This window comes from Cavia porcellus, unplaced genomic scaffold (assembly GCF_034190915.1).
Source record: "Cavia porcellus strain 051 isolate PalLab524CR breed Dunkin Hartley unplaced genomic scaffold, mCavPor4.1 scaffold_1, whole genome shotgun sequence".
NCBI classification, from domain to species: domain Eukaryota; kingdom Metazoa; phylum Chordata; class Mammalia; order Rodentia; family Caviidae; genus Cavia; species Cavia porcellus.
The window spans coordinates 140,604,783-140,618,438 of NW_026947484.1; the positions used below are offsets into that span (position 1 = coordinate 140,604,783).

The following is a 13,656-nucleotide window of genomic DNA, read 5'->3' on the forward strand; positions in this document are numbered from 1 at the left end:
GGGAAAAATCAGAAAGAGATTCTTGAAATACCCAGTAATAATTTGTGTTAGAGAAACTTGGAAGGAATGTAGGTTTTTCCCCCTGTGGTTGAGAAATAATAATAATGCTCCTATGTACCAGACGCTGTTCTAAGTAACACATGTAATATCATTTAATTATAACTAATGAAATTTCCTAGTGCTTTTGAAAATAATCTTAACAACTTCACTGGTACAATAACTCATATAATATTATAACTTAGTCATTGAAAGTATAAAATTTAATTTACATACTAAAGTTTTAGCATATTCAGAGTTATACAACTCTTATTGCAATCTTTAGAACATTTTCATTACTCAGTAGAAAAATCATTAACATCATTGTCAATTTCTCTATTTCTCCTAGACTTTGTCAACCATCACTCTACCCTCTTTCACTATTAATCTGCTTGTTTTAGGTGGTTCATATATGTGAAATCATACAGTATGTGGTTTGTTGTGATTTCATTCATTTAACAGTGTTTGCAAAATTCAGTAGTACTCCACTGTATTAGAAAACCACATATTCTTTATCCATACATTGATTGATGGGCATTTGAACTGTTTCCAAGATTTAGCTATTACAAACTGTGCTGCTATAAAGATGGATGTGCATATATCACTGTGGTGTGATGCTTTTAATTCTTTCAGGAAGATACCAAAAAGAATAGCTAGGTCTAATGGGACTTCTAGTTGTAGGTTTTTGAGGAATCTCCACACTGTTTCCAAATGGTTTCACCAGTCTACACTGTTACCAACAGTGGAGAAGGGTTACTTTTCCCCACCTCCAGCATTTCTTATTGGTTGATGTCTTTTACTTTTTTTTTTTTTTTTTTGCCAGAGGTGGAACTCACAACCTCTTGCTTGCCAGGCAGGCACTTGTGTTGCTGGGCTAAATCCCAGGCCCTGACTTCTTGATAATAGCTGTTCTTTCTGGAGTGGAATGCAATCAGCATTCTTTTAAGTTGCGTCTCTCAAATAACCAGTGATGTTGAACATTTTTTCGTATATTTATTTGCCATTGGTACTTCTATATTTGAGAAATATTTATTCATTTCAGATGCCCATTTTTGGACTGGGTCTTTAAATGTGGAGCATCTGTTTATTTTGTTTTTGGAGTTGTTCTTTCTGTATTCTAGATATTAGTCCTTTGTCTGAGAAGAGCTGACAAAAATTTTTTTCCACACTGTCAGTTATCTTTTCATACTGTTGGTAGTTTTTTTTTGCTGTGCCAGATCTTTCAATAAGATCCAAGTTGTTGATTTTGGTGATTTTCCTGTGCAAATGGGGTTTTGTTCAAAAATTCTTTGCCTACACAATTGTCTTTAAGGGTTCTATTCATTCTGCCTTCTAGAACATTTAGTTTTTCTATTTTAATATTAGATCTTTGATCCATTTTGATTTTAATTTAGCATGTGGTGAAAGAAATGAGTCTAGTTTTAATCTTCAGCATATAGAAAGCCAGTTTTTCCAGCACCATTCATTAAAGAGGCTATCTTTATTCCAGTGAAGGCATTTGGTTCCCTTGTCAAAGATAAGTGGCTGAGCGCCTTTGGTGTTGATTTTGCATCTTCTAACCAGTTCCATTGATCATTGGGTCTGTTTTTCTGCCAGTGCTGTGCTGTTTGTTTTATATTGTTTTTTTAATCATGGTAGTTCTGAGTGTATTTTCAAGTCAGGGATTGCGATGCCTCCTGCTTTGCCCTTTTTGCCTAAAATTGCTTCCGCTATTTTAGGTCTCTTCCAAATGAATTTTAGGATTGTTTTCTCTATTTCTATGACATATGCTATTAGATTTTGATTGGGATTGAATTAAATCTGTCTAACAATTTTGTGCTAGGGTGGTTGTGCAAAAAGATGTACAATCATTTTAACTATATTGGTTCTTCCTACCCAAGATCAGGGAAATCTTACCATTTTCTTTTTTTTTATTTTTTGGGAGGATACAGGGAATCAAACTCAGGACCTTGCACTAGCCAGGCAGGTGCTTGTGCCACTGAGCTATATTCCTGGTCCTAATTTTGCCATTTTCTGATAATCCTCTTCAGTTGCTCTTTTCAGAGTACCTTAGTTTTCAACGTAAAAATCTTTTACTTCCTTTGTTAGATTTTTTCTTAGTTATTTCATTTTTTGTATGCTATTGTGAAAGTATTGTTTCCCAAATTTCTCTGTCAGTAAGTCTGTTATTTTTGTACAGGAATGTAATTAACTTTTGAATGTTGACTTTGTCTCCAGCTATGCTACTGAATTTGGCTATTAAATATAGAAGTTTTTTGGTGAAAACAAAGAAGTCTTTTGATGGAGTCTTTTGGGATTTTTATGTTAAAGATCATGTCATCTACAAATAAGGATAAATGAACTTCTTTTCCTATTTTATTCCTTTTAGTTCTTTTTCTTGTCTAATTGCGCTAATGTTTCCATAAATAGGATGAATGTGAGTAGCCATGGTGCACATCATTGTCTTGTTCCTGATTTTAGAGTGAAAGACTTCAATTTTTGATTATTTACTTTGACCTTGGCTTTTATAAGATTGAGATAAAAATCACTATTCAAATATCTGTTTGGTGTTTTATTTTAAATAATGGATGGATGTTGTCAAATGCTTTCTATGTGTTTACTGAGAGAATTATATGGTTTTTGACCTTGAGTATGTTAATGTGTTGTATTGATTGGTTTGCATACATTGAGCCATCCTTGCATCCCTGGGACCAATCCTATGTGGTCATGCTGCATAATCTTCTTGATGATGTATAGCATTGGTTTGCCAGTATCTTATTGAAGATTTTGCATTGATGTTCAGCTGAGAGATTGACTTATAGTTGTTTTTGGTTGGATCCTTCTCCAGATTTGGTATGAGTAATGCTTGATTCTAGGAATAAATTTGGGAGTATTACTTTCATTTCAATTTCCTTAAAGAGTGAGGATTAGTGGCATTTGATCTTCTCTAAATTTCTTAAAGAATTTAACAGCATATTCATGAGGACCCGGGTTACTCTTTTTGATTGTTTTTAAATTCCTTCTTTGACTTCACTGAATGATACTGGTTTATTTAGAATTTTTATATCTTCTTGATTCAGCTTCAGGAATTCATATGTATCTAGAGGTCTGTTCATTTCTTCTGTGTTTTCCGTCTTACTAGAGTTGAAGTAGGTATTATTGACTTTCTGGATTTCTGCAGGATCTGTTATGATTTTACCCATTTAATCTTTATTGAATGGATCTGAGTCTTTTCTTTGTTTCCTTTTTTAGATAAGGTTGGCTAAGTGTTTGTCTATTTTATTTAATGTTTTAAAGTTCCATGTGCAGCTAATAAGAATATGTATTTGATGTGGGGTGGAATGGTCTGTGGAGATCTATTTGTTCAAAAGTTTATTTGGGTCAGTGCTGATATTTCTTTGTTAGTTTTTTTGTCTAGCTGATCTGTTTATTTGTAAGTGTGGGGTATTGAGATTCCTCATTACAATACTATTAGTGCTTATTTGATATCTGATAATCTTTGTTTTGTATAACTTTGTGCACTGGTATTTAATGTACATATATTTATGATCGTTCCCTCCTACTTTTGGAATTTTCCCTTTACATGAATGTAGTGACTTTTTTTGTCTCTCTTGATCAGTCTTGACTTGAAATCCACTTTGTCTGCAAAAAGAATATTTATTTCTACTTTTTCTGAGGGTTCCTGTCACATGGAGTATTTTTTCCATCCTTTGATTTTCAGTCTATGAATTTCCATATGAGGTAAATGTATTTCTTGTATGCAGCAAATTTTTGGATCTTGCTTCTTGATCCATTTTGCCAGTCCATTTCTTTTGATTAGTGAATTGAAACCACTTACATTGATGATTATAACTAGCCTGTATTGACTTATCTTTGTCATGTTATTTTCCTGTTGGTCCCCCTTTTATCACCTTCTGTTTAAATATTTGCGTTTCCTGGTAGATTCATTCTGTTGGGGTTCATGGCATTGTAGTTCTCGTTATCTCTTTCTAGAATGTCTTTCAGAACATTTTGAAGTGCTGAGTTGATTGTGATGAATTTCTTCAGGTGTCATTTATCATGGAAGTATCTTAGATCTTTGTCAATTTTGAAAGATACTTTTGTGGGGTAACCAATTTGGACTGGAGGTTCTTTTCCTTTAGGGCTTGAAATAGTTCCCTCCAAGATCTCCTTGACTTGAGCATGTGTGTTGAGAAATCAGTTGTGATTCTGATGGGTTTTCCTTTATATTTGATTTGTTTTCTTTCTTTAACAGTTTGTAGTACTCTATTTTTGTGTTGAATTTCTAGAATATTGAATATCATATGCCTTGGGGTAGAATTTTTTTATCATGGCTAATTGGAGTTCTATATGACTCACTTATTTGTATGTGAAAATTTTTTCCATGCTTAGAAAATTTTCTACTGTTACTTCTTTGAGCAAGTAGTTTATGTTCTTGGTTTCATCTTCTGATTTTTCATTCATTCTGATCAATCTTATATTCTCCTTTGCATCATCTAGCAGCTATTGTATTGCTTTTTTTGTTGTCCTTGCTATTTTTAAAAAGTCCTGTAATCTATCTTCTGTATCTAATATTCTGTCTTCACATTGGCTCATTCTGTTCCATATACTTTCACTAGAATTTTTAATCTCCTGGATATGTCTTTGAATCTTTTTCATGGATTCCTTTTTTTTCCCTGGATTGGGTATGCAAGGTCTCCATCATTTTCATAAACTCCTCTATGGGTTTATCTGTGTCTGTGTCAATAATCTTGTTCTTTGTAAGGGTCACTATCTCTGTAGTTATCTGAAAAACATCATCTTTGTTACTTCCACTTTACCACTTCAGAGTCCAGGTGGATGTTTTTTAATTATTCTGCCTCATTGACCCCTGGGTTTACCTTTGCTGACCTGGAAGTCTAGGGTTGCTTCTTGCTTAAGTGTCTTCTCATTTCCTGTGTTTGTTTGTTTGTTTGTTAGTTTAACTCCTAGATTGATGCTTATAAATTGCTTATGGAGGTAGCTTTTTTGCTAGTTATTTAGAAACCTTAGGAAATGACTACTTCTCAGATACATCTTCCAAATGTAGCTGGCTTTTCGATATTAGTTTGTTGCAATATCCTACCTCTTCACTTTTTTTGAGTAGGAGAAGTGGCTGCTTATTTGGCCTAGCCTCTGGTTCTTTGGCACTGGCCTATTGTATTGTTTGTGACCCTCAGGGAATCTCAGTCTTAACATACCAGGAAAACCAACTGATTGAAAAAATTATGTCACCTTGGCTAAAGTAGTACAATCCATAATAACAGTAGCATCCTTTCCTTGTAAGTCAGCACCATTAACAGACAATGTGGGAAGAGAACAAGGATTCACCATGAAGCAAACCCTCCCTTCAGACCAGTGCCATGCACAGGCTGCTGCCAATGCGGGGACAGCCAAACCCCAGCCCCTTCTAGTGCATGGGTTGGGAAACAAGAAAAGCCAAACCACCCCCACTCCCTTGACTTCCTGCCAATTTGAACTTGGTTTTGCCTTACCTGACACTGAAGTCAGTATATGGAGCCAACCTACTGCTGCTCTGAGTTTTGAGCTCAGTTGGTTTCTCTCCAAAAAGGCAACTGGCCAATTGCTCTCTCCTGGGGATATCCTAACCCAAATAACTCTCCACCCGCTGCAGTCTGCTGCATCCATTGCAGTGTTCTACTGGTGCATTTCTCTGTAGAAGCCTCTGGGGTCCCCTGTAGTCACTACGCATCTGCATGTTCTAGCACCTTCTTCTTCTGCATTGTTATCTGTCTCTTTGCTCTCTGACCATGGGCTTCAATTCTCTTTAGATCCTTGCTGGTCCTGGGGACCTACTTCCCTCTTTCTTGTTCTCATGTTGCTATGTTCCAGGGTCTAGACACCAAATCTCAGAGAGACTGTTTCTGTGTTCACCAATCTGCCAAATTAAGATTTTAAGAAATTTTGCACCAGCCATCACATCTATTGGAGAAAAGTTCTGCAAATACTATTTTAAAAAAAGACTGTAACATTGTGAATTGTATGAGAAGTGTAACAATTGATAAAGCTAAATTAAAGACTTGCAAGGGGTTAGGTAATTGGTGCTGTTTGCTTTCAACTTAATCCTCTGTTGAAATAAATACCAGAGTGGAAATAATTTCAGTGGAATCCTATGTTTAACATGAATTGCAGTTAAGACTTGGTCAGAAATGCTTCCTGCAATAAAACAAGCTGAAGAATCAGTGAGAGTCAGATTAAACACAGTTAATCTGTAAACTTATTGTTGGCTCTGTCTTCTACTGCTAAATACTAATATTATGATGAATTTACTGTTTACATTAATTTTAACTTCATCATTGAAACATTTTCTTGAGTTAGTTGGGTGAATATGCCTTTGGGCCATATGGAAAAAGAGATACTCTTGTCCTCAGAACCAGTTTCTTAAATACTAATATTATGATGAATTTACTGTTTACATTAATTTTAACTTCATCATTGAAACATTTTCTTGAGTTAGTTGGGTGAATATGCCTTTGGGCCATATGGAAAAAGAGATACTCTTGTCCTCAGAACCAGTTTCTTGAGTGCATACAGTTTCTTAGACAACTTGACAGAGTTGACAGATTTGGTGCTGAGACAACAAATGCAGTAATTTTGTATCCACTTGAACTATTCTTAGAATTCAACAACGTACACATGAATATTTACTTATGGAGAATAGATAAATGTGATAAATTATGCAGTGATTTTTCTACTGAAAAACTGTTAAAAGGCTACACTTTCACGCTATAAATTGATTTGTACTTGGATTTGTGAGTGGAAAGATTTTATAGCACCCATGAAATTACCTTGATCCAGTGGAATAATGGATCAGACATTTAGGATCTAATCTGGTGGGGAGTAGACCTTTAGCAGTTCAGTGTAAGACTCATAAACGATTTTGTCTGTTTGAAGAGACATAATACTAGAGCCTACAGAAGTCATTGTATTTCTTTCCTCTTTTTTCCTTTCTTTCCTTTTCACTTCTCTTTACTACTTATCTCAAAAGGAAAAAACTGAAGAGTGTTCAGACAGGTTGTGTATTCATATCCAGGGGTCTGGGATAGCCTACGTTTACAGTAATAAAGTTTAGCTTTCTATGGTATAATGTTAGTTTAATATGTTAGTACAGCTGAGAACTTATCTATCCTACTCAGAAAGGATAAATTATTGTCATTGTTATCGTCAGTTTTTCCTAACACTTTTGAATGCTTACTGCTGCCAGAAACTATACATTATTTCATTTTGTGTTCTCCACAATCCTTATGAAACTGATACCATTATCATCCCACTGACAGAAGAAAAGATTGAGGCTGTTAGGCCAGTTGATTTGCCAAAGCTTCTTCTTGCCCCTGAGGACTTACTCTGCTCTTAACTTACTTGTTGCTTCCACGTACTTTTTTAGATCTCATTTAAAATGCAGCACATGATTTAGTTCTTTAACTTGTCATATTCTACTAAAGTGGGCAGTGTTTTCTGAACTTGTCTCTCAGCCTGTTCATGCAAAAGTGGAATGAATGCTGGATTGGTTACTGCTTTTGCTTTACTAGATTTACTGGATTTCAGTTTTGTTATTTTTTAAAATGAGAGGCCTGGAGCAGATAAAGAACTTCACATATTGAAATCTTTGGCCAAACTGACCTAAGAATTGACTTGATTTTCTTACTAGCATTTAGAATGAATGGAGTCTACGTAATATATATGTCTTCCATTTTTCTTCTTTTTAGGTTTAAATAATTTTCTTGATGGAATTGAGGTGTCTGACTGGCTTAGGCATGAAGGGAAAGTGAATAGCTGTATGAAAGACAGTGTTCTAGGAATATTTTACATGTTATTTCACTTATTCCTCACAAAATCCCCTGTGAATTAATCATTATGATCTTTCTTAAAAAACAAAACAATCATGCAAAGCCTATGTTAAAACCAAAGTGCCAAGTGAGCAGGTAAGTTAAGGAGTTCATCTAGCAGAAAAGTGGCACAGCCACAATTTGAACTTCATCTTTCTTACTGAAGAGTGGTTCTCTTCACTGTTTCACAGTCTCCCACATTTCCTGTTTGTCTATTTGCTTTTACTGAAATACTCAAGAGTTTCTCACCCAAAAGAATTATATTAAGGGAGCCTTTTGGGAATTTTCTGTTGATTGATTTATACCTGATAAAGACTCTTTATGTTACTTTATGGTATGGAGGATGAGCCAGAGTCATTTATGTAGCTTCAACCACTTGAAGTCTCGTGTGTTCTCAGATTTTTCTTTTATCTGCTCAAGCATTTTTGACATATCTGACATGGCTTAGCAAATATCTGGACTTTTCTCATTCTATCAGTTAGTCAGACTTAAAGAATAACATTAGTAATAACACTTCATAGTTACAGATTACATTTGTTTCATATGACATTTAAATAATGTGCTACTCATTCTTTCTCATTTTCCAGATAAAAGACTTATGCAGAATTTTATCCAAGGTCAACAAGTGAAGCAGTTGGCAGAAACGATAAGCTATGGTATCCTCTTTCTCAGTATCATAGTCTGAGTATTGAATCACTTGAAATAGTACAGCCTCATGGAAAACAAACATCTGCTGCGCCCAGATGATAAGGCTGCCACTGTTAATTATGATTGTAATAATAATGTTCAAAACACTGTTCTAACTCCTTCAAATGTATTATGTTTCCTGGCCTTCTATGGCAGATTATGATGAGGAAAGTACAATTATGTCCATGTTACAGGTGCTAGACTATGATAGATGAATATCTGTCTCTACGAAGGGTCTCTAACTTAGGGACAATTTCTCATGATGACATTTTTATTATTCTTACTACTGAGCATGGAGCTGTGGAGAGTGCCACTGTTCATTAAATCTTCTATTTTACTGGTTGTTCAGTTGGAGCAGATGAATAGTTCTCACCTTACCAGACCATGAAATTGATTTAAGAGTGATTAAGAGCATTTTCTTCATACAAAATTGAAATATGCTTTGTTGTTAGTTGTTAATTTTGGAGAGTTAGTATTGCCAGTTGCTCACCTTTTGGTGTCAACAATGCAAGATTCTTAATGAAATTTCAATTTCAGGTCAACAACAAACAATATTTATTATGAGTATGCCCAAAACATTTTAAGGAACATACTTACAGTAAATTGTTTATTATTTATCTGAAATCCAAATTGAGCTAAATGTCCTGTATTTAAAATTGCTAAATCTGGTTTTCTATTTAGTGTGCATAAAATAGTAATCTTAAAGAAAGTCATAAAAACAGGCATTTTCTTCCTAAATGCTATAATGTAACCTCTGAAGAGATTAAAATATTCTAATCTCATTTGATCTCAACCTATGTTCTATCCCAATGCAAAAGCCAGTCTTATGAAAGCAACCAAACATTCTTTTCAATATGTCAGCCAGAAACTCAGTAGCAATATGATCTATCTTGAATCCAGCTGCCTTCTAGATCTAAATTTTTTTAATTCTCAGTAAATCTTAACTATCTAAACTGGGTTTCTACTGTTCCTAATTGTTTTTGTTGCTTTATTCACCCTGCATGAGAAGGTGTTCACAAGTGTTGCCTTTCACTCCAAGAAATTTAGGTATTGGTGGTTGTTCTATAGTGGTAACTAAAAAAAAAAAAATACTTCTGTCTGTTCTAGTACAGTACCCACAATATGCCTTTTGTACTTCAGCCACTGTGGCTTCAATTCCTTTGTCAACTTCTGAATGAGTCTTCTTTCTCTTCCAGTTAATAATATTCTTTCTGTTTAGTACTTCTTAATGAATTTCATCAGGGAAGGGACTAATTCCTCTCTATACCTCAACTCTAAAGTGAAGCAGAGTAACCATAAAACCATTTTCTCTTTAGTTTTCTACACACCTGCTCCTCTTAGTTCTGTTTCGTATTATAGTTCAAAGTGTGGATCACTACCCACATGCTAAAAATCTTGACATCATCTTTGCTCTTCCATCTAGTCTAACCTGCACCTCACAGGTCGTAAGCCTTATAGATCCTTCCTCTGAAATGTCTTTAACATTCTTTTTGCTGTACCTATTTGGCCTGGGGCAGTTCCCATCCCTATTTTGCTCAGTTGCTTCCTGACTCACCCATCATCATCTCTGCCAGAAGTTCCTTCCTCAACGTAGATCTAATCATGACAATATTTTGCCTCATGCTTTTTTCTGCTCTTTGGTGTTTTCATGCTACCAATTACTATCTAGTCATCTTGGCATGACTTTGATAAACTAGTTGCAAACTGTTTTCTATAGTAATTTCCCACTTCTCACACCAGGCCACTTAACATGTACCAGACACATCATCTACATTTCACCAAATCTTTGTCATACTTCAATTGAGATGCTTTTATTTCCTTTTTATTTTTGTCAGTCTTACTTGCTGATGCATTATCTCAATAAAAATCTGCATAGGTCTACCATTATTCCCTTCTTACTTTGATTCCCTTCTTACTTTGAAGTCTAATTTCATAACAAAGGCAAAGTATTTTTTAAATGCTCAAAATAAAATTTCTTAAAATAGTTCAATGCCCAGGTATTTTAAAATATAATTCTATATATAGAAGTTTTGTTTTTAGATAGAAAGCTATATAAGAGAGAAATCAGGCTGGTGCATTATTCTTTATCCAGGGTCAGTGATAAACAGGTTGGAAGAATAAGTAGCTTTGGGAAAATCTTGGAGCTGCACAGTTCTTTCGTCTTACTGGGTTACTGATCCATCTGGATCCTCAGTTGTGTCAATTGTGTGGAAGGGACTGTGATGAGAGGCTCCGGAGCAAGGCTTGGCTCAAAGAGGAATCTGGTTTCAGGATAGAGAGTGTTGGGCAGTTAAAGATGATTAATATCTGTATTTTTCAGAACATCGAGCTGAAGGTTGAAGTGGAGAGCCTGAAACGAGAACTTTGGGATAAAAGACAACATCTGGATAAAACATGGTGAGTTGCAGTTTGAACTGTGTAGACGAGTTTGAAAAGGTGAATTCTGTCCCTGTTCCAATGCCTGGCTCACTAATCTGAGAACAATAGGCTTGGAATCAAATTCCTTAACTTTATCCCTGGCACTTGAATGTTGTGGCCAATTCGGGAATTTGAAAATGAGCTTTTATGTGCTTTCTTTCCCTTGGGCTTTCTGCTACTAGGTCAGGTAGATGGTGCTGGTAACTCGACCAGACCTAAAAGTATAAACTTCTTAAAAATAGTTATGAACTAACCAGGAGACAGTGGACATTTCCACTTTTAATTTACAAAGACAATACAAATAATCTTTATCAGAGATTATCAGTTAATCTAATTGTCTTACTTTTGTCTTATTGATTGGGATAAAATAGTCAGCACCAAAAGTCAAAGGAGAAAAAATTTATTTGGCTCATAATTTGTAGAGGTTTCAGTCCATAAAAGGCTGGTTCCAAGGCAGGCTGGCTTGGCAGAGGGACAACACAGAAGAGAACCAGTTAATGGCGAGCAGAAGACAATGAAAGCAAGCAAGGAAATGAGAGGACAAAGCTCTTTCTTTTTTCTTTTTTTATTTTAAAGAGATTAAGACAAAAGAGGACAAAACAAAGCAAATCAGAACAGAACAATGTAAGCAACATAACACTTCTAACAAGACAACCGGATATTAACAGTAGCTACCATAATGTCTCTTTCTTTGAAATAGTTGAGCATCCTTCACATACAATAGTATCAAACATATCAAAATAGTATAAAACAATTCAAGAGAATGAAAGTATTACAGGGTATTCAGAACCAAATAACAGAAAATGAACAATGGCTACTATATTATCTCATTTTCCATAGAAAATTTGTTTATACTATTATACATACCAATATCCAATAAGATACAACATGATAGAACCAATGAAAATAGGAAAACAAAAGCATGGTAGGACTTCAAAGCAAGAGGATATTAAATCAGCAATGGCTGCTATAATGTCTTGTTTTCTTCAAAATAGCTATTCATACCATCACACATAATAAAATCAAACAAAACAGAATAAAATCATTCCAACTAATGAATGAAAACATTATAAGACTTCAAAGCAATGTAATGGGCAATCAAGATTACCATAAAATCTTATGTACTCTTACCATTTCTTACACTAGTGAGACTATATGGTATTTATACATGTGATTTATTTTGCTTATGAGTATGGTCTCAAGTTGCATCCATTTATTTATAAATACCTTAATATGATCATTCTTTATAGCTGAGTAGTACTCCACTGTATAAAAATACTACAACTTTTTTATCCATTCTTCAGTTGATAGACATTTAGGTTGTTTCCAAGATCTGGGAAAAGCCTCTGTCCCTTATATTGTATCCAGGCTACTGGGATTAGGGCTGTGCCAAACCAATCATTGGATTGATTTAGTATTCACTCACCCTAAATCATAGCATTGCACGGTAAATCAATCACATATTCTAGCTTCAGCCCCACCTATGACTGCACAAGGATTTGGGGGGACAACTAGACATAAGTCCTAACTCTGATATAATATCAAGAGATGACATATTTGGGGAAAATAGACTTCCTCGCGCACTTCTGGTGAGGGTAAAAACTGTAACAGCATAGTACTACTATTACAATAAAAAGAAACATTTCCTTTGATCAAATAATTCCTAGAAGGACTCTATTCTTTATAAATAAAGGCACTCGTGGTAGAATAAGCATATATGAATGTTTACTACAACATTATTTGTAGTGGCAAAAAACTAGAAACAGCTGTCCATCAATAAGGCAATGGTTGAAGAACTTTCAGTGAAACCATCCTTTGAATCATCCTATGCAGTTATTTGAAAGAATTAGTTAGCTCTATAATATTGGTCTGGCAGGATGCCTCTGACAGGCTCAAGAAGGGGGGAAATGCAATAAATTATCTTTATAATGTAAGCACTTGTCCTTTCTGTGTGTACATGTACTTGCTTGATTATACACAAGAAAAGAGGCCACCAAACTCTTAAATATTGCTAAGGAATGAAATAAGACTCATGATGAGACTTTATTTTTTCTTTATAGACATATGTATTTTTATTTTTTTTTAATTCTTTAGTTTTAAGAGAATAAAACCAAATATAACAAAACAAAATAGTCAGTCAAAACAAAAGGATGGACATAGTACATGATGTAAAAACAAAATATAAGTTGATCAACAATAGTTACCATAATGCCTCTTGCTATCTTCAAAAGAATTGCCCATATCATCAGGTATAATAAAATTGAACAAAGTGCTACAGAACAAAATCAATAAAAATCAAACATTGGAAACATTACAGGACTTCAAAAGAAGATAATAGTCAAACCAGAATGGGTGTCATAGTGAATCTTATTGTCTTCAAAGTAGTTGCCTATATGCTCGGACTTCATACTATCAAACATAACAGAGTAAAATAAAATCAGCCAAAACAAGACAGTGAAAGCAATACAGCGCTTCAAATCAAGTTAATAGGAAATCAAAAATGGTTATCATCATATATTCTGCTGTGTTTAGACTAGCTGTTCATGCCATCAAATCTGATACAAGTAGACAAACTGGAACAGAATAAAACCAAACTAAACAGAATGATGAAAACAATATGGATTTAAAATCATGATAAAAGATGAGCAATGGCCACTGCTTTCCCTTTTTA

General features: G+C 34.6%; 1 protein-coding gene across 20 annotated transcripts in view; it reads left to right on the forward strand.

Moving 5' to 3' along the window:
- The window catches only part of LOC100716784 (myomegalin), a 245,631-nt gene that overhangs the window by 141,320 nt on the left and 90,655 nt on the right, over positions 1–13,656 (forward strand). For all 20 annotated transcript variants that reach the window (XM_063256623.1, XM_063256611.1, XM_063256619.1 and 17 more), the window contains one exon: positions 10,888–10,964. In XM_063256623.1, coding sequence (XP_063112693.1) covers positions 10,888–10,964 — 77 coding nt within the window. The remainder of the gene's footprint in view (positions 1–10,887; positions 10,965–13,656) is intronic.